This window comes from Vipera berus (assembly GCF_964194415.1).
Source record: "Vipera berus genome assembly, chromosome: W".
NCBI classification, from domain to species: Eukaryota; Metazoa; Chordata; class Lepidosauria; order Squamata; family Viperidae; genus Vipera; species Vipera berus.
The window spans coordinates 55,755,546-55,774,943 of NC_138210.1; the positions used below are offsets into that span (position 1 = coordinate 55,755,546).

The following is a 19,398-nucleotide window of genomic DNA, read 5'->3' on the forward strand; positions in this document are numbered from 1 at the left end:
CACACCTTCAATTAAACCATTGGAATTACCCCGTCTTACTGCCAAGCCAGGATTGGACTATCATTTCCAGAGATCTACATTGTTGACACATAAAAGACTTTGAAATCTGGCTGAAAACTATCCAGGCAGCTGACCCCAAGCTGTCTAGGTCAACCCCAAGGAAAAGAGCAGAGAGGCATCAATCTATCCACCTCTTGGCTTGAGACACCTACATTTTGGGAAATGAGCCATGGAAGGGACGAATCTGGAGGAGTTGGCAAGAGCCCGTGTGTCTCACACGGCCTAAGAAAGTTTGTTCTCCTAGGACAGGGGTCCCCAAACCCCAGTCCGTGGACCAGTATCTGGTTGCGGCATGCCAGCAACCGGTCCACACAAACAAGCAAAGCCCCATCTGTGGGATGCAGGCAGCACACAAAAACACACACCCTCCAGTCTGCGAAAAAAAACTCTCTCCACAGAGAGAGAGGGTCCCTGGTGCCCAAAAGGTTGGGGACCTCTGTCCTAGGAGAGTCCAGACGGAGGGAGAGATCCACCCTCCACCCTCCCATCCTTGCTCACCTCTCGTCCCCCGGGCTTCAAAACGAAGGCACTCTAGCTTTGTGTGTTTGCATGTGTGTCTTTCTTTTAGTGCTTATTTTTATGTTCTTTTTATTTTTACTCCTCTATTAAACAAGATACTTGTTTAATGTAATTATTCCCTCCTGCCTTGCGTGGAAAAATTCTATTCACTTCACGTTGGCTAGACAAAGCCTGCCCTCCACTCATCTGTGAGATTTTTGGCTTAGCTAATTATATAGAGACAATAGACTTGCCAGTTGCTGTCTCTTCTGTTGCCTTTGGCCCTTCTGTTCTTTGTGGGATCTCCAGCCTCCAAATTGCTGAATAGCTGCAGGCATGTTTCTGGAAATCTGAATGTTCCTTTCAGACCACGAAGGCATCTGTCTTCCATCACGGAAACATACTACAGTTGCTTCTTCAAAAAATAGCAGTTCCACTCCTTCCAATGAACTTGAGCTTTTACTTTTCCCGAAACACCTGCTAAAAAGCTCTAATACCAGTGTGTCCCCTTTTAAACCTTTTTCCGGTTTTCCTGGCATCTTTTAGCCTGACGAAGGATCGATGAGCAGTTGGGTTAGACATGGTCTTCATGACACGGGGTAGCTGCGATAATCTTGGACACTCTGTTGCAATATAACAGTGGGACAAGACTAAATCCAAATGGGGCAATAGAAGGACTGGAATACTTTGAGGAATACTTTGGAATACTTTCAGGAAGATTGTAAGACAATTGAAATAAACCAGTGGAAGAGAAGTGAACTAAATGACTGAAATTGGAGGTGTTTGTTGTATAGACAGACCACAGGGAAAATGCACATCTGTGCTCGCCTGGAATGTAATCAGAAGCTTGAAGGGCTTCCATTTAGCAAATGAATGGATGCATTGGCGCCAGACCATTGATTTAAAAAGGTGCCGATCTTTGAGACACATTTATGCTCGAGCCAATGCAGTTATGTGCTCACAGAGAAGTGATGAGGAGGTAAATCTGTATCACAGATCGTACCGCTCCAAATAACAAATGGAGACGGTTTATGTTGTAGCCCCGACCCCCGCGCCTGTCTTAACCGAGGATGAGGACTCTGAGGATGATGGGGAGGAACTGGCTGGGCTTCCATCTCCATCGGGAGGCTGAGAGGAGCAGCCAGTGCTTGAACAGCTGCAGCAGCCTAGCAAAAATGAGTCATGGCTAGACCCTCATAGGTTGGGAAGGAGGCTCAGGGAGTAGCTGAGTCATTGAGCCACACCCATTGAGCCACACCCCATAAGGTATATAGGGGGTGTGGCTGCGCTCAGAACTTTGTGACGAACAATAGTTTCAACAACTTTGGGTCACGTCTTTGGGAACTCTGCTTCTTGTTTGAAACCTTGGTCTGCATTCTTGGTAACGCTTCTGTACATCTGCTAATGAACTCTTTGCTTGGACGTTATCTCATTTCAGCTGAAGTTTGAGGTAACGAGCTTATGTTGCTGCCAAGACCTTATCAGTAGGCAATTAATTAAAGCCTGCAGCATTAACTCTTGCCAGTCGTGCCTGCTTGTCTGTCTGTGCTCCGGGAGGGGGGAATAGAACAGTTTAATTTTTTTTTAAAGGTCAGTAAAAAGCATAACTTGTGGAAAGTTAGTCATGGATAATTTATTCTGTCATTTGGTTTTCTACGCCGGGGCTGCAGCTCGGATCTAGGCTGAAATAGTGCAGCAGGAAAGATCTCTTTGGACAGATGAGGTCAAGGAGCAAACTGGTTGAGTAGCATGACAGGTGAGCTGGCAAGCAAGTAGAGGGGGTTGAATTCAGTGTGGTCTTGTGGGGTGGCCGCAGTAGAGTAAATATAAAGAAAGGAAGACAAAATAAGCTCCGTTGGTTTTTTTTATAATTAAAGTGAGTGGAAGAGGGAAACTGAATGGGACAAGTCAGATGTCTCATCTGTGCCAATAATTCTCTCCTCTCCTGCCTTTCCTTCCTGTTTATTTTAATTTGCTTTACGTAAGCAAATTACGTTTGGACTGAATGAACAGCATGAAGCACAGTGTACAGTTCATGGAAAGGTCATCGTGGGAGAATGAGAGAGAGAGAGAGAGAGAAACCAGGGCCAGCTGATGAGTTGGAAAGCTCTACTAAGTTGAATTAAAGGCTGTCTCCTTTTTTAAAATTGGCTGTAAAATGAACAGTTCCTAAGCTCCCTGAAACTTGGTAGGTCCAATGTCCTGGCCAACAATGGGAGGAGCAAATGTATGTCCCTTAGAACAGGGGTCTCCAACCCCTGGTCTGTGGACCAGTACTGGGCTGCGGAATGCCAGCAACCGGTCCGCACAAACAAGCAAAGCCCCATCCACGAGATGCAGGCAGCACACAAAACCACGCACCCTCCGGTCCGTGGAAAAACCTCTCTCCACACAACCGGCCCCTGGTACCCAAAAGGTTGGGGACCTCTGCTTTAGAAACAGGCAGCAGGGGCTGATTAGAACTCAGTTGAAAATCAGGAGGGGTGAGAGAGGAATGAATTGGAGCAATGATGAATGGAAAATGAAGCCAAAACAAAGAAACATTGCGCATGAACTAAAAAGAAGCAGGTGAAAATAAAACTTACCTCAGAAGCTTGGCAATTGACTCATATTTATGACGACTGCAGAGTCCTGGGGTCACGTGATCACCTTTTCGACTTGGTGTCTTTTAGATGTGTTGGTAAAACCCATCCTCTGCAACCAGCGCTAAGGATGACGGGAATGTCAATCAGCTTTATTCGAAAGGCCCTTTGTGTTGGGGAATACCTGTGTGTTGTGCACAATGTAATATGAAGTTGCTGCTGTAGATGTGTTGCCCTAGTGGCTTAGAGCAAATAATGGACAAGTCTAGCTTCATCTAAAGGATCTCTTGAATTCTTTATGTTGCTAAGTGAGACCTTTCTTAAGTTACTTTTGCCCTATTTTACGGCTTTTCTTGCCATCATTGTTAAGTAAATCACTGCAATTGTTAAGTTAGTAACACAGTTGTTAAGTGAATCTGGCTTGTCCGTTGACCTGGCTCATCAGAAAGTCAAAAAGGTGATCACGTGACCCCAGGACTCTGCCGTCGTCATAAATATGAGTCAATTGCCAAGCTTCTGAGGTTTGACCATGGGGATGCCGCAATGGTCATAAGTGTGCAAAAACAGTCATGTCACGTTTCCCAGTGCCATTGTAACTTTGAACAATCACTAAATAAACTGTTGTAAGTTGAGGACTGCCTGAATCTAAAGTCTGTTTCAATAGTTTAAAAACCATCTGGATTGATCTTTTTAAAAAAAAATTACAAGCCAGTTCAAATATAACGCCAGGAGATATTTCAGTGTTTGGGGTTTCAAACATACCTTGGTTTACTGGACCATTGACAGGAAATCATGAGAAGAAAACAGAGAACAGAAGAACCTCCAGACCTCTTAATCATGTAAAAAAAATCCTGACAAACATTACCTCTTCTTGTTTTCTTTTTCCCCCTTCTAGAGAAACGGGGAAAATAAAAAAAAACTTCATTTCAAGAAGAAAAAAAAAAGATCATGAGGAACAGGGAGAAGATGCCATTGTAAAGACACTTCCCTCTTAGGTTGCATTATTTAATTTTAAAAGAAGAAAAAAAAATCAAAAATTTAGATTAAACCTGTAGCCCTTGTCAAGAGAAAGAAGTACATAAATTATCTGCCTTTTCATTCTCCCTTTCCAGATTCCACAATGAATGCAGCACGGAGGTCAGCCAGGATAGATTCCAAAGTGACAGAATCCCAGCTGGAACCCTCCATCAATGCGACCCAGATGCCCAACAAGGAGAATGTTTTTTCAGACATGAAAGATAAATTCATGAACAAATTGGAGAAACTGCCAAGTAGGTGGAATTAGGCTGTTTCCAATCTCAGAGTTTAAACTGAGGGAGGGTGGATCGACTGAAAACTATCAAGGCCGATTTATTTGAAACAAATGACCAGGATTTCTCAATACTTTATTTTACATAGTCTTATTTTTAATGCTGATCATTTGTAAGGCTGTCTTTTGTAATTCCACAAAAGTTCTTTCATGGGCCACCAAAGTTAAGTAAACTACGGGCTGTGCAGTTGTTACAATATCACTTTCCCTCCCTCCCTCCCTCCCTCCCTCCCTCCCTTTCTTTCTTTCTTTCTTTCTTTCTTTTTTCTTTCTTTTCTTCTTTTTTTTCTTCCACCCACCTTCCTCCCTCCCTCCCTCTCTCCTTCCCTTCCTCCCTTCCTCCCCTCTCCTCCCCCCCCCCTCTCTCTTTCTCTCTTCTTTCCCCATCTAGGTCAATGATTCTGGGTGGCTTACAATTCAAACACCGCACATTTTTCCTAAAGCGTGGCTAGAAAATGCACAGGCTATGACCAATGAAATGTTATAGGACAGTAACTCCATTTCCACCGCACATAACGTATATTTATGTTTCTTCTAATATATCCTTCTCTTTTCCTTATGACAAAGAAGACAGAACTTCTTTTGTCAAAAAATCATTCTTTGTGGGAGACCAACTTCTATCCATTAACTTTCAGCCAGCATTTTCACATCCTAACATTTCTCACCCATCTTTCTATGATTAATACATAGTCACCAAAATACAACACTTCATTTACTTGCTGTAACTTTTTACCATTTGCAATGGTTCGCTCCATTTCCCTGTTAAGCAGAATGACCGTGGTGTTCAATACTTCTAGCTGCATCATATAGCTAATATTTGCTATAGATTCATTTGATTTCTCAATCAACAAAAAGATATTGGTCCATAAAATGTGGGATTACTTCCATAAATGTTTAATAATTTCTCCCTTCTGCCACATTAAGAACTATAATTTCATAATGAATTTATTATTGATTATAACAGTTAGTCACGCAGTCAGCTAGATGTTTACCCTGACATCTAAAATAAATAGATTATCGTTATTATATGTACAACTTTGTGAAGTCACAGCTGCCAGTTCTTGGGCTTGGGTTAGCCTCAGTACTAATCCATACATTAACCAGGTCTAACCCTATTAAGATCAGCCTGAGATCAGCCAAGGTCTATTAGATATTCCTAGTGATAATTAGGAAAAGTCATATTTAACTAGTAGGTAATATAACGAGGCAATCTCTTTGCCTCAGAATCTGTGGCATCTCCTTTCACTACTCTCCTTTTTTTGTCCACTCTAGTACCGCCGTGGGCTTTGGCCACCATTCTTATTGTGGCCAGCCTTTTGCTTCTCTGCTGTTGCTTCTGCGTTTTTAAAAAATGCTGTGGCAAGAAAAAGAAAGGGAAGAAAGGGAAAGACAAAGTCAAGGCACAGATCAACATGAAGGAAGTGAAGGAGTTGGGCAAAAGCTACATTGATAAGGTGAGCAAGGGGGAGGGGGCTTCCCACGACCTGAGGATCTAACTTGCATAAAAGAATCTCCCTGATTTACAAACCATTCATTAACGATGAAAGTTTGCACGTTTGGTGCAGATCTTGAGAAAAGGCCGGAGTTTGTCCTTCGTGTGGCCCAGTACCTACCATGCAGAGGCAGGATCTTGTTTGACTTCAAACTGTGCTCTAAAAGCAATGCACTGAGAAGAGGGTATGCGGGTCCAATAGGGAGTCTCAAATGTGCACAAAAAAGCGGAGAACATGTTTGCCGTTTTCCAAATATCTTCCAGAGTTAAGTGTAGCACATTTGAGGACTTTTACTTGCAACACAGAGAAAACACTGTGGTCTAGTATGGGAATATGAGAAGGTCACACGTTTCATTGCTAGTTGTGCCCTGCAATGACTATTCTGGATCAAGGCCGTTGTACTGTAATTAATCCCTTGTTAAGACTTCTATGGTCTATATAAGCAGATGCCATTACCATTAACAGCTCTCTCTCCAGATAGCTGAACTTGTGGAAACACCCTTTATCATCTAAAAATACCTTTATTGCATGTAGAGTAGAATACAACAGGTGGGGTGCGTTAAGATGATGTTTGAGCAGTATTTCCAAGGTCAGAAGATGTTATCACATGTCTGCCGGTTATGGAGGATATCAGGCACAGAGCCAACAAGAAGGAGGAAGTTAGCTCAGAAAGAGGGGAAATACATCACAAAGAGGGAGGGCTTAACTGGTCCATTATCATAATGTATAATTTCCCAAAACAGCCATGTGGTGGCAGCAGACTAGTATTTCAAGTTTCTCTGGGTGAAGGAACGTTAGCTGTGATTGTCTTGCCCGAAAAGCCATAGTGGAGTAGATGGAGCAGTAGTATTACCTACACTAGGGTGAGCAGGCATCAAATGCTGGTATCATTACAGTATGCAACTGCTGAAACAAATGACAAACAATAACCTAATTTGGGGGCCAAGATGAAGAAATACAATTCCAGGGAGGAGGAGGAGGAGGAGGAGGAGGAGGAGGAGGAGAGGCTGTCCAAAGCCTTTTCCCTCTGGAAAACTCTGGAAACACAGAATCAGGCACAGATTCTTGACTCAAGCAGAATAGTTTCAATTACATGAGTCCTGTAAGGAGTCACACAAGGAGGGCAGTCTTGAGAAAAAGCAGACTGGATTCAGAATCCAATGTGAAGGAAGGAAACTGAGCCTTAACTGGAAATAAAAACTAGGCAGGTGCAAGGTGGAAGGACGGTCGCCCTTTGGCTTGGAAGTCTGGCTTTTCCCCCATCTTAAAACTGAAATCATAACATTGTAGAGGAATCTGCCGTTAACGGGTAGCCTCACCTGACTCATGGCTTTTTCTGCAGGCAGATCCATTTGTTAAAAACAAAAGGATGAACTGGGAACATGAATTGTTGGGGAGTTATTTGCAGAGGTCAAACCACTGAAAAGAAGGAGCTGTTTAAGCCTTCTTGATAATATTTTCTCAATCTTAAACCATTAATTACTGGAGTTCTATGTTTACAAGGGGGGAAAAAATAACAGGCCTAATATTACAGAAGTGTTTCTCAACCCTAGCAGTTTTGAGACGTGTGGACTTCATCTCCCAGAATTCTCCACACATCTGAAGTTGCTGAGGTTGAGAGACATTCACAGGATAGGAAATACAGCAAAATTTTGAGGATTCTCTTGCCCAGAAGGCAGCTAACTGGTGATTGTAAGATGTTAAACTTGTGAATGCTAGACACTACAGAAAAGCTTCTTCTGCCACAGAAGTAAAGCAGAGAGTCAAAGACTAGAATGCCAGCATCTTGAAAGCTCTATTTGTGTTAAGCCAAGCTGACTCTGAGGGGATCAGAGAAGCAAAATGTTTATCCAAGCATCCTCTCCACCATTTTATTTGCAATGTTGCCAGTGGTGACGTGATTCTTCCTCTGTCTTATATTTGCTCTGATTCCTTCAATCAATTGGAGCAATTCATCTGATCAGTGTTAGCAGGAATACTAGTTTGCCTCCTCCACGTGTCAGGTCCCAGAGTTAATTTTCTCCTTGCTCCCAAGACTCTCATACCAAAGTCTCCTTTTTCATCAGATTTAGAGGAAACTTGGCATCCATGCAGGATAACAGGCAGTAAAATATTGAAGGGTTTGGCAACTGAATAACATCCAGCATTGCCTGATAGATTTGTGTACGACGGAAGGGAAAATTCACACTGGGTGGAGTTTGTATGCTTGTATCAGTGCCCACACAATATCTCATCAAAGCAAACCAGCTTTTCCCCATCTTTGATGCCTTTCAAGGATTACAACCATCAGAATTGCCAGGCCAGGATGGCATTCAAATTCTGGGATGTGACATCACAACACACCACATATAGAGGATTGAAAGTTAGATAAAGAATGAGAAATGGTGAACAGATCATGTGGCCTTGTGGAAGAAGCTGTTCATCCACCTTGTTCTTAATGATTTTCTGTTGAGTTACTTGGACCGTTTCCTTCTTTCCTTCCTTCCAGGTACAACCAGAGGTTGAGGATTTAGATCCATCGTTGTTACAGGAATCTGAGGTGGAGAAGCCAGAGGAGAAGCTGGGGAAACTCCAGTACTCTCTTGATTACGACTTCCAGAGCACACAGGTGGGCAAGACAAACACCTGCCCTGGCTCAGATAGTGGCAGACCCATCTTCGTCTTCCTGTCAGCTTAGGGAGGCTGCTCAAACATAATCCAGAAAATAAGAAATGCACTGCCAAGAAAAGACAAGTTCTGGAAAGCTTTTTGCATATTCTGATTTATAAATATCGATGCACGTGGAGAAATAATTACTATAATGTAAATGGAAGTATAAAAGGGATGCAGTGGCTCAGTGGGTTAGGACGCTGAGCTTGTCGATCAGAAGGTCGGCAGTTTGGCGGGTCGAATCCCAAGTGCCACGTAGCAGAGTGAGCGCCTGTTACTTGTCCCAGCTTCTGCCAACCTAGCAGTTCGAAAGCACGTAAAAATGCAAGTAGAAAAATAGGGACCACTACGGTGGGAAGGTAAGAGCGTTCCGTGCGCCTTTGGCGTCCAATCATGCCGGCCACATGACCACGGAGACGTCCTCGGACAAACGCTGGCTCTTCAGCTTTGAAACGGAGATGAGCAGTGGCCCCTAGAGTCGGAAACGACTAGCACGCATGTGCGGGGGAACCTTTACCTTTTAAATGGAAGTACAATAGACCTTTTTATAACAGGAAAGATGGTGACCAGGTCATTGTCCCCTTTTTTTTTTGCTGCGAATTCTGGATGAGCATTTTCAGGGTCTCTGATCCTTCTTTTAGTTTTAAAACTTGAACTAGGCAGATTTCCAAAGGATACTATCAAATGAAGGGTTATTTCGCCACATAATAGGGCAGCTGGCCAACTTACCTTCATTAAACTGTTTTCTTTATCTGCAGTAATTACCGTCCTTTCACCCTATCCCATTGGCAAAATCTGAAATTAAGGGTGCAAGTAAAGCTAAGGAGATGTCCTATAGGAGTTCAGAAAAATAATATACATTTTATGTACTGAAAGTCCCACGTTCTAACCCCAGCATCTGCAACTCATACCTAGCAAAAATTATTAGGAAAGTTCCCATTTCTTCCTGTCAGCTTAGCTGCTTTTAGTAGTCAACTTCTATCACAAAATACCTTCTCTTTACCCCCTTACTGGGTAAGAGAAAAAAAGACAAGAGAAGTGATAGTTAACATTGAAAGATTAGAATTAGAAGATAAGTTTATCTAGATTTTTTTAAAAAATTTGTGGGTAAAGTAAGGTGATGACATGTTTAAAGGTGCTTGAGGAAATTCCTGCTTGTCGGAAAATACTCAAGAGGAATGGAGAAATCCTGAGTTGGATAGACCAATGATTTGGCTCCACGGAAGGCGTTTTCCTAAGTTTGAATATTTTCATCTTAAATCTTCCCCCTCAGTTGGTTGTGGGCATTATACAAGCTGCTGACCTCCCAGCGCTGGACATCGGGGGTACCTCCGATCCTTACGTCAAAGTCTTCCTGCTTCCAGAGAAGAAGAAAAAGTTTGAAACCAAAGTCCATCGCAAAACGCTCAACCCTACGTTTAATGAATCTTTCAGCTTTAAAGTAAGCGTGTGTTTCTTTTCTCTCGGCCAAAGTTCCAAAAATGCACAAATACATGTCTTCTATGTACATGCACCTTGCCAACTTCCTTTATTTTAGCTCTAGGTCTCCCCTCATCCATTGTGGAACTTCCCTTCATTTCACACCGCTAATCCCCGCCTACCAATAAATGTGCACAGTTTAATCCTGTGCCACCATTATGTTTAATGCTTAGGTCCCTTATTCAGAACTTGGTGGCAAGATTCTCGTCATGGCCGTCTACGACTTTGACCGCTTCTCCAAGCATGATGTCATTGGTGAGATCCGTATCCCCATGAACACCGTGGACCTGGCACACGTGATCGAGGAGTGGCGAGATCTGCAGTCAGCAGAGAAGGAGGAGGTAAGCATTTGTGCAGGAACCTTGTTAGATAAAGAGCTCTAACGGAAAGGTAATTTGAAAATTGCATGTATATATATATATATATATTACAAATGAGACATATTTTTCTTTGGAAAACTACCACACGATTGGAGTCATAACCCAACTCACGGGTAGTCAAGTATCTTCTTGGAAGGTAATCAAGAACTTTGACAACTGCATCTATATTTATGAGAAATATCCATCCTAGCTTTGAAATAATCATTCATTTCTTTCTATAGCACGAGAAGTTGGGAGACGTTTGTTTTTCACTCCGATATGTCCCTACAGCTGGGAAACTGACAGTGATTGTGCTAGAAGCCAAAAATCTCAAAAAGATGGACGTGGGAGGGCTTTCAGGTGAGAATTAAGCCATTAGGTTTTATTTAAATTGCTGAACATTTTAATGTACCATTTGGATTATCACTTTGGGGGGGGGGCACTCTGAATCCCCTGCTATTCTCTCACAATTTGTGGCTTCAACTTCTCCTGGCTATAAAAGCAAACCGTTCCCACGGGGAAAGAGGTGAGGAGGAGAAGTAATGAAGTATGCAACTCTCGAGAGCTTGTGAATATGTGTAATATTCGTATGAAGAGTAAGAATGGGAATTAAGACTTCAGATTGTCCCTGGGACGCGGTGGCTCAGTGGGTTAGGACACTGAGCTTGTCGATCAGATGGTCGGCAGTTTGGCGGGTCAAATCCCGAGTGCTGCGTAAAAGAGTGAGCGCCGGTTACTCGTCCCAGCTTCTGCCAACCTAGCAGTTCGAAAGCATGTAAAAATGCAAGTAGAAAAATAGGGACCATTACGGTGGGAAGGTAACAGCGTTCTGTGCGCCTCTGGCGTCTAGTCATGCCGGCCACATGACCACGGAGACGTCCTCGGACAAGCGCTGGCTCTTCGGCTTTGAAACGGAGATAAGCAGCGGCCCCTAGAGTTGGAAACGACTAGCATGCATGTGCAGGGGAACCTTTACCTTTTACCTTTATTGTCCCTGGGTGGGAGGTCAGAAAAGGCCACTTACCTATTCAATCTTGCTGGGTCTCCCATAGTTGTGGGTTTTAAAAAAGAGGGAGAAATGAGCCAGCTCATTTAATTTGGATCAACAGTTGTTCAACATATGGGAATGAATGTATGTAGCATTCTGTCTTGGTTTGCCTGTTCAATGAACCGTTTAAAAACTTGCCGTGAAGATTTGTTTTGGCCAACAATAAAAATGCATACATAAAACACAACTATTTTGCCCTTTGTTACTTTCCTAGAAATGACTTTAAAATTGGGGAGGGGAGGGGAGAGTTGGGGAGGTTTGGGGAGAGGGGAGGGGGAAGGGAGGGGTTTTGTATTCAAAATCTATTGTAAAACTTTTCAATAAAAAAAATTGACTTCTCCCATCAGGATATTGGGAGTGAGAAGAGAATCATAAAGCATTTTCATACTTTTGTTTCCTTTGTCATCCTACCCCAGATCCATATGTGAAGATCCATCTCATGCAAGGAGGGAAACGCATCAAGAAGAAGAAAACAACTATCAAGAAAAATACACTGAATCCCTATTATAATGAATCCTTCAGCTTTGAGGTGCCTTTTGAACAAATCCAGGTAAATCTTCCTTCCCTTCCCATTTTACTTGAAAATATGCTCCAACTATTTCCAGTCACTTTCATCTGTCCCAAAACTGGCACTATCTGTTTCAAAACAGGAATTGCTGGAGTATTGTAGGCATTTTATTTGAAGACCTCGAGATAAGTTTGTTTTGCATGTTGTAAGACCAAGCTCTTTGTAACACATCCCAGAAACTTATGTTCTTAAGGAATCCTGCCCATTGGGTCTATATACCCAATGTCTAATTAATATACTGGGAAAGAATGAGATGAGGTTTGCTGTGGTTATTATGATTTGCTTGTCTTAGGGAATGAAAACCCTCAGAATTGTAACCTTTTGCAAAGCTCCAGGATAGGGTTAGGGTTAGCTTTCACTTGACCTGAAGGATCAAACTATTTGGAAGCCAAAGGTCCTGGAAATTCAGATAATTGTAAAGCTGAAAGATGCTGCTTTAGAGGAGAAGTGATGGGTTCAAGCCAGCATCTTTTTTTCCCCTCTCTGCCACTATTCCGGCTAGCTGGCGCCTCTAGGCCGCACACCTCTGTTTGGAACTCAAGATGGAGAAAACAGAAGTTAAAAACAGAACTTGCCAGTGGGCAGCAGTAGCAAGAAAGGCAGTTGAATCCCTACATTCCCTCCAATTACTTTTCATGCTGATGATCAACCTTTTTTTCTTTCTGTAGAAAGTCCAAGTTGTCCTGACGGTCCTGGATTATGACAAACTAGGCAAGAACGAGGCCATTGGGAAGATCTTTGTAGGCTGCAATGCCACGGGTACTGAGCTGCGCCATTGGTCCGATATGCTGGCCAATCCCCGGAGACCTATCGCTCAGTGGCACACTCTGCAACCTGAAGACGAGGTGGATGCAGCAATTGGGATAAAGACGTCTTGATATCCTTCACTTCCTGGCCGACGTCTCCGGCAACCATTCCATCTCCCATCCAAAGCAAATGGGAGTGTGTGGGTGAGGCTCCCCTGAATAGGCCTGTTGAGGGGGGGGGGAGGGAAGGTAACCTGTGAGCTTGTCTCTTTTCTCAGAGCCATTTCTTGTTTGGAAAAAAAATAATCTCCGAGAGAAAAAAAACACTTTTTAACCCACTGTGTGAAAAAAGAAAGAATGCTTCCTTAGTAATTGGAGACAAGTGACCGATTTACTATAAGCCAACCATGAAGCTTACAAAGCAATTTATGCTGATTTAGAGATATATTTCAGATTTGACTTGTGCATTTGAAAATCGAGCCTTTATGTAAAAACAGCCTTTTCCCCCTCACAAGCATTACATAGTACATAGTAATAGTTTATCTGTCAAATTTGGCAACCAGACTCAAAATAAACCTACTGTTAATTCTCTTTATTTGATTACACTATAGGTTCAAAACTAAATTTCTTTAAGGGATATCATTTCATACACATTTTGAATGCTGCTGTATTATCATGTTTGAAAACTAGACCCTGTATGAAAATCCATAGTCAACAATGTCTACAAATATATGTTCAATAATAGATTTTCTAAAAGTTACAATGAGCTCCAATTACAATAACTAAAAAATTTTGGAGACTGTATTATAAAACATCTTTATAAAGTTAGATCTCGGATAAAAATATAACAGAACACTTGAAAACTTTGTTTAAAAATAGGTTTTCTACAATTTCATCACGGCTTTATGTTTTGACTAAGGCCAGAATTTATATCCATTTAGCTGGAAGTAAATCCTATTTAATTCAAAGACACTTTTGAAGAGATGTTATAGGTTTCCAACATAAGAGTAAGATTAGAATTTCTGAATTCTGAAGTACTTCAAATATACTCCTCCATAAGTTATTGACACTCTGTCTAAAATAGGACTAGGTAGGTTGAAATTGTAAAATGTAATATGTGTAGATTCCATATGTAAAATTTTAGTAAACATAATGTAGGATATCCTAGCCATCTTATTACAAAACGTCCACATACTAGAAACAATAATTTATAGAGCCTGCAGTTTGATGCTAAAACATAATAGCGTGTTACACATTAGCCAATGTATTAAGCTATTCATAAAGCTTGTTGGTTTGTTTTCAATTAATTTTTTGGTTTTTATAACAGTTTTGCTTATGCATTTATCTGTTTGACAACTTGTGCTTTACATATGTATGTTTATGAAATGTTTGATATTAATAAGAGTATTAGGGAAAATTTGCTACAAACTTCCTGGAAGCAGGTTATATTTACTAGCGTTTACTATCCAACTTGTAATAATTTTGATTTGTTAAAAACATGTTTACATTTTTGCTACAAGCTTAAACCGGTTTATTATACAACTGCAATAGGTTTCCAGTTTGTTAGAAAGCAGTTTGAAGCATTTTATAAATGGAAAAAAATACATTTATCCCCAAAGTTTACTCTTGGATTTAAAACGTTTGACAATAGTTTTACATAGCCTAAAACATGTTTACAATACTTTTGGTATAGCAACATTACAATTTATTAGACATATCCTATGGTTGTTTAAAATTTGGATGACTTGCCAAGAATTTATAAGCTGATTACACTGCCAGCTATTTTCAGCAGAATCAAAATTAAGGGGAATAATTAAAAAACACAAAAAAATTGTTTTATAACATATATATATATATATATATATATATTATGGCAAAATTTTCTTCATGTTAGCAAATTGTGGATAGGATTATAATCCTTCAAAGTATGCCCTCCTTTAAAAAATAAAATAAAATCAGACCTTTTGATACTATTATTAGGATTTTTTACCCATATTTTTGTAGCACTTGCTGAAATTTTCTCATCCCATTATTATAGTTTTAAATCTTGCATCTTGCAGGTGCTTCTAGTTCCAAGGGAAGGGACAACTTTCCTTTACAAGAGGATAATCATCATTTTAATAATAAACCTCATCAGTAAGACTACCTACTGTATTAATGACTATATCAGAAAAAAAAGACTAAGGGTTAAGCATTACTAGGTTCTCAATACATGATTATACCAAATATTTATAGGAAAAAGAGTGCTACAGTTCTTATCTAATACTTTTAGTTGAGGCAAGACTGCTCATTTCCTCTTCCTAATTTTGGCTATAAGTTAGTGGTGTTTTTTTAAAAAAAAAATCTCGCTGTAAAATAAGAATTGAGGAAAAAGGGATGGGAATAAAAAAGAATTTACAGTGCAATTCCTACGTATTTTAGTTGCCACCTATATATTTTGCTAATGGAGCTAGATGGATATAGGATTGATGCCTTAGTAATTCTCTGTTTTAGGGAGAGAAGTTTTAAAGACATCTAGAACAGACAGATATTCCACTGCTTTTTGTCCTCCTATAGTTGCTTCTACATTCTCCTACCTAGACAGTCATATTTCCCAATTTGGTGCCCTCCAGGTATGCAAGCATGACTCCCATTAACCCCAGCCACTTAAGCTGGAGTGAGGGGGAATGTAGTCTATGATATCTGAAGTGCATAAAACTGAGGAGAGCTGCTAAGAATTCAGTAGTTTCTATGTCTTTCAACCAGCTGTTGATAGAAGCGGTGAGATGCCTCGATCTGTAACAGTATTAGATGAGAGAAGCCACTGAAGCATGTTGTTATAAGGGACGTTTCAAAAGCCATAGTCCGCACCTTTGCTTATTCCTGAGTAACAGGGTATTTCCCTTCCAGAAAAGCATGCAAACTTTTGTAAGAAGTGGCTTAGAATTTAGGCCTTTGACAAAGAACAGTACAAGGTCTGCTTACAGGTAGTCCTCAACTTACGACCACAACGGAGGCCCAAAATACCCGTTGCTAAGCAAGAAAATTGTTAAGTGAGTCGCACCCCATTTTACAATCCTTTTTGCCACGGTTGCGAAGCGAATCACTGCAGTTGGTAACTGAATCATGAAGCTATTAAGCAAATCTGGCTTTCCTATTGACTTTGGTTGCTGGAAGGTTACAAATGGTGATCATATGACTCCAGGATATTGCAACTGTCATAAATATATGCCAGTTGACCAAGCCCCCAAATTTTGATCGCATGACCATGGGGATGCTGCAACAATCATTAAGTATGAAAACTCACTTTTTTCCCAATGCCATTGTAACTTTGAATGGTCATTGAACAATTGGTTGTAAGTCGAGGACTGCATGCATTTTATTCATGTACAATGAAGCATTTACACAGTTCCTCGGAAAATAATATTGAGAAACAGAATTGTAAATCAGTTTATTTATAATAAAAGACGTAATCATTGTGTCAACTGGCAACAGTCAGAAACACTTAACTGTAACTGGGACTCATAGATCTGACAATGAATGAGATGTCTGTCTTACTCCAAACAGAATATTCATACTATCTCATTTTCTGAATAAGGGCAATTGTTTCAATTTGTTGTTTAATCTTAGCAATATTTTTGATGAGCAGTTGATAGATAGGAACAGTGATTTTCAATTTCACTTTCAAGATTTTAGTATAATACATGAGGAAAGTCAAGTCCGACTCCCATCCTGTGCTGAATAAAAATGTATTGTTTCTCTAGAATAAGAGACAATTGTCTCACATAAGCAAGCCGAGGCCCTTGAAAGTCTTATCATTTCAGACATGGATTTAAATGGAACACTTTTATTTTATCCAGGAAAGGGAAAAGATTTATTAATATCTAACTGGTGCAAACTAGAACAATATAAAGAGAATGTTGGTCCAATGTCAGTTTCCTAGTCAGTGGATTTTTGTTTTACAAATAGCTTCCTGTGGAGGTGTATTGGGATTTAATAATGCCCCCACCTCACCAAACAGACAAATAAAAAGACTAGGCCAAGATTTTTGCCCATATGAGAGGCATGGTGGCCATTTTGTTTTCCGGCTAGTGCTTTTTTGTAGTTGTGGTGCTGATAGAGTTATACATTTATCCACTCCACTTTAAAATATGCCTGTTAGCCTCATCAAATTAATTCCCACTGAGCTGCCACATACTGTATATCTCTTTTACTCCGAATTAGAAGAGCATTCAACATGGCAGTTGCTGAGTCATGAGATGTTTAATATGTTGAACGGTTGTTCATTCCATGCAGCTGAATGTTCACCCCATTTTCCTTTTCTCAGCCCTTGGGAACTGATCAGTATATCAAAGATAATATTGGAGCTGTCAGTCAGTGCTGTGTGCTGTACTTCCATCCACTGTATCTTGCTAATAACTCAATCTTTTTCCCAACTTCTTAAACATCCTTTCCACATTTTGACATCAGCAAGTATATAGATGTCTAAATCAACTGCCCAGCATTGGAAAGAGGCCACCTTCTAAGTTTTGAAGAGTTGTGTAACTGTTATGATTGAAGGGATTGTGTAAAGTGCAGAAGGCTTTGTAACTCTGGTGTGTGTTGTTTCTATTCCCTTTGTTCCTATGAATTACCCTCTGAGCGGTGCTGTCCTTTCAAAACCGCTTCTACTCCTCTTTTGAAACCAGTTTTAATATTGATGTATTTGACCAAACAGTACTCTTGGCTGTTAATAAATAAGAGATCTCTATATTTCAAATGTGTTGCTTCTTATTGTTTTTGCTTAGGGCTCCATTGGGGTTGGGGAAGAGCCTGGAAAACATTCTCATCCTATTGTAAGTTCCTATCCGGTTCACCCATATTTTTGTTAATGGTACTGAATCCTCAAAGCTAAATGGACTAAATCTAACTGATCCTTGTTTTTTCTTTATTTATTTTTCTCTATCCAGCCTTCCACAACCAATACCTACAAGATATTTGAGAGCTATAATTCAAGAATTTCAGTTAATGTGACTAATGTTCCCTCCCTGGGTGAGGCAATTCAGTGGTGAAAATCCTACATTTCAAATACTATTTTTTTAACAATCTTGCCTATATGTTTAATTCATTTATTCTAAAGTGAGTGGAATAACAAAATATTCCCAAAGCTGGTTTTTCAGAAGCTTCTTGGATGAGAAGTGAAACGTCTTCAAGGAAAAACAAAGAAAGTCCAGTTGCCTTTTGAAAAAGCACCTTTGGGGGACAACCACGACCTAGATCAGGGGTCCTCAACTTTGGCAAGCTGGCTGAAGAATTCTGGGAGTTGAAGTCCACAAGTCTTAAAGTTGCCAAGGTTGAGGACCCCTGACCTAGATGACTGAGAATCTCCATAGACATAAAACATTGCTAGTTTATATCTAAGGGAGACAGTTAACCATCCCTATTCTATTGGAGTTATTCCCACCCTACAGTTACCTAATAAGAGAACTAAGATTTGAACTCAAGCACTCCATAGTTTATTGGAGACTCCTGAAAATATCATAGAAAGCCAAGAGAGCAAACTAACGGATCGTTAAGCAAATCAATCCAGAGTTCTCTCACTGAAGACACAAATGACCAGGCTCAAACTATCCTACTTAAGGCACCTTATGCAAAGACCCAGCTCTCTGGAAAAGGATCTAATGACAGAAAAGGTGGAAGAAATAGAAGTAAAGGACAAACAGCAGCAAAGTGGATGGACTCAATTACAATATGGGGATGGGTGCACCATTGGTGTCAACCCCAGGTAAAAGAACAAATTAGAGACAGAGGAAATTTATGTAGTTGCTAGGAGTTGATACCTAGTTGATGGCACATAATCAACTACATATTAACCTGCCACCTTTTGCAACCAAAGAATAGAGTGCTGTAACTTCTTTCTGAAGAGACTGCTGAATTGCAATTATTTATTACGCCCAGAAAATCCCTATTGACTATACAGGTAGTTAGTCCCTGACTTACAACAGTTCATTTAGTGACCGTTCAAAGTTGCAATGGCACTGAAAAAAAGTGACTTATGACCATTTTGCACACTTGTGACTGTTGCAGTATCCCCATGGTCACATGATCTACATTCTGATGCTTGGCAACTGACTCACATTTATGACAGTTTCAGTGTCCCAGAGTCACGTGATCACCTTTTGCAACCTTCTGTCAAGCACAGACAACAGAGAAACTGGATTCAGTGAACAACTGTGTTATTAATTTAAGCACCGCAGTGCTTTACTTACCAAAGGTGGCGAGAAAAGTCATAAAATGGGGCAAAACTCACTTAACAAATTTCTCACTTAGCAACATAAATGGGGCAATAAGAGAGCTAGCCTATCTGGGTTGCAAAACTCTGGACAAGAGAGCCAAGAGAGTCTTCCCATTTTAATTCCTATCCAGCTAAATGCTTTTATTCTATTTATTGCACAGATGCCTGCATGTTATTACTCCATACATCACTTTGGTTTTGGGTAGGCAAAGCAGCACATTAAATTAATACAGGATTCCCCCCCCCCCCATTCAATAACGTATATAAAGAACATCCAGGTTCAGCCATAGTTTCATTCCATACAGCATTAACCTTGTGAACTCTCAGGCTTCCTCCTTCCGTTATACATTCAAG

General features: G+C 40.6%; 1 protein-coding gene across 1 annotated transcript; it reads left to right on the forward strand.

Moving 5' to 3' along the window:
* Window positions 1-3,704: 3,704 nt before the first annotated feature.
* LOC308676004 (synaptotagmin-1-like) lies at window positions 3,705-12,923 on the forward strand (the record flags this gene model as incomplete). Its single annotated transcript, XM_081341695.1, has 8 exons — window positions 3,705-4,411; window positions 5,722-5,903; window positions 8,431-8,550; window positions 9,865-10,032; window positions 10,244-10,411; window positions 10,672-10,789; window positions 11,894-12,027; window positions 12,714-12,923. Exons 1-8 carry the CDS (start codon window positions 4,261-4,263, stop codon window positions 12,921-12,923), a joined length of 1,251 nt encoding a protein of 416 aa, XP_081197821.1. The 5' UTR covers window positions 3,705-4,260.
* Between the last annotated feature and the right edge of the window lie 6,475 nt (window positions 12,924-19,398).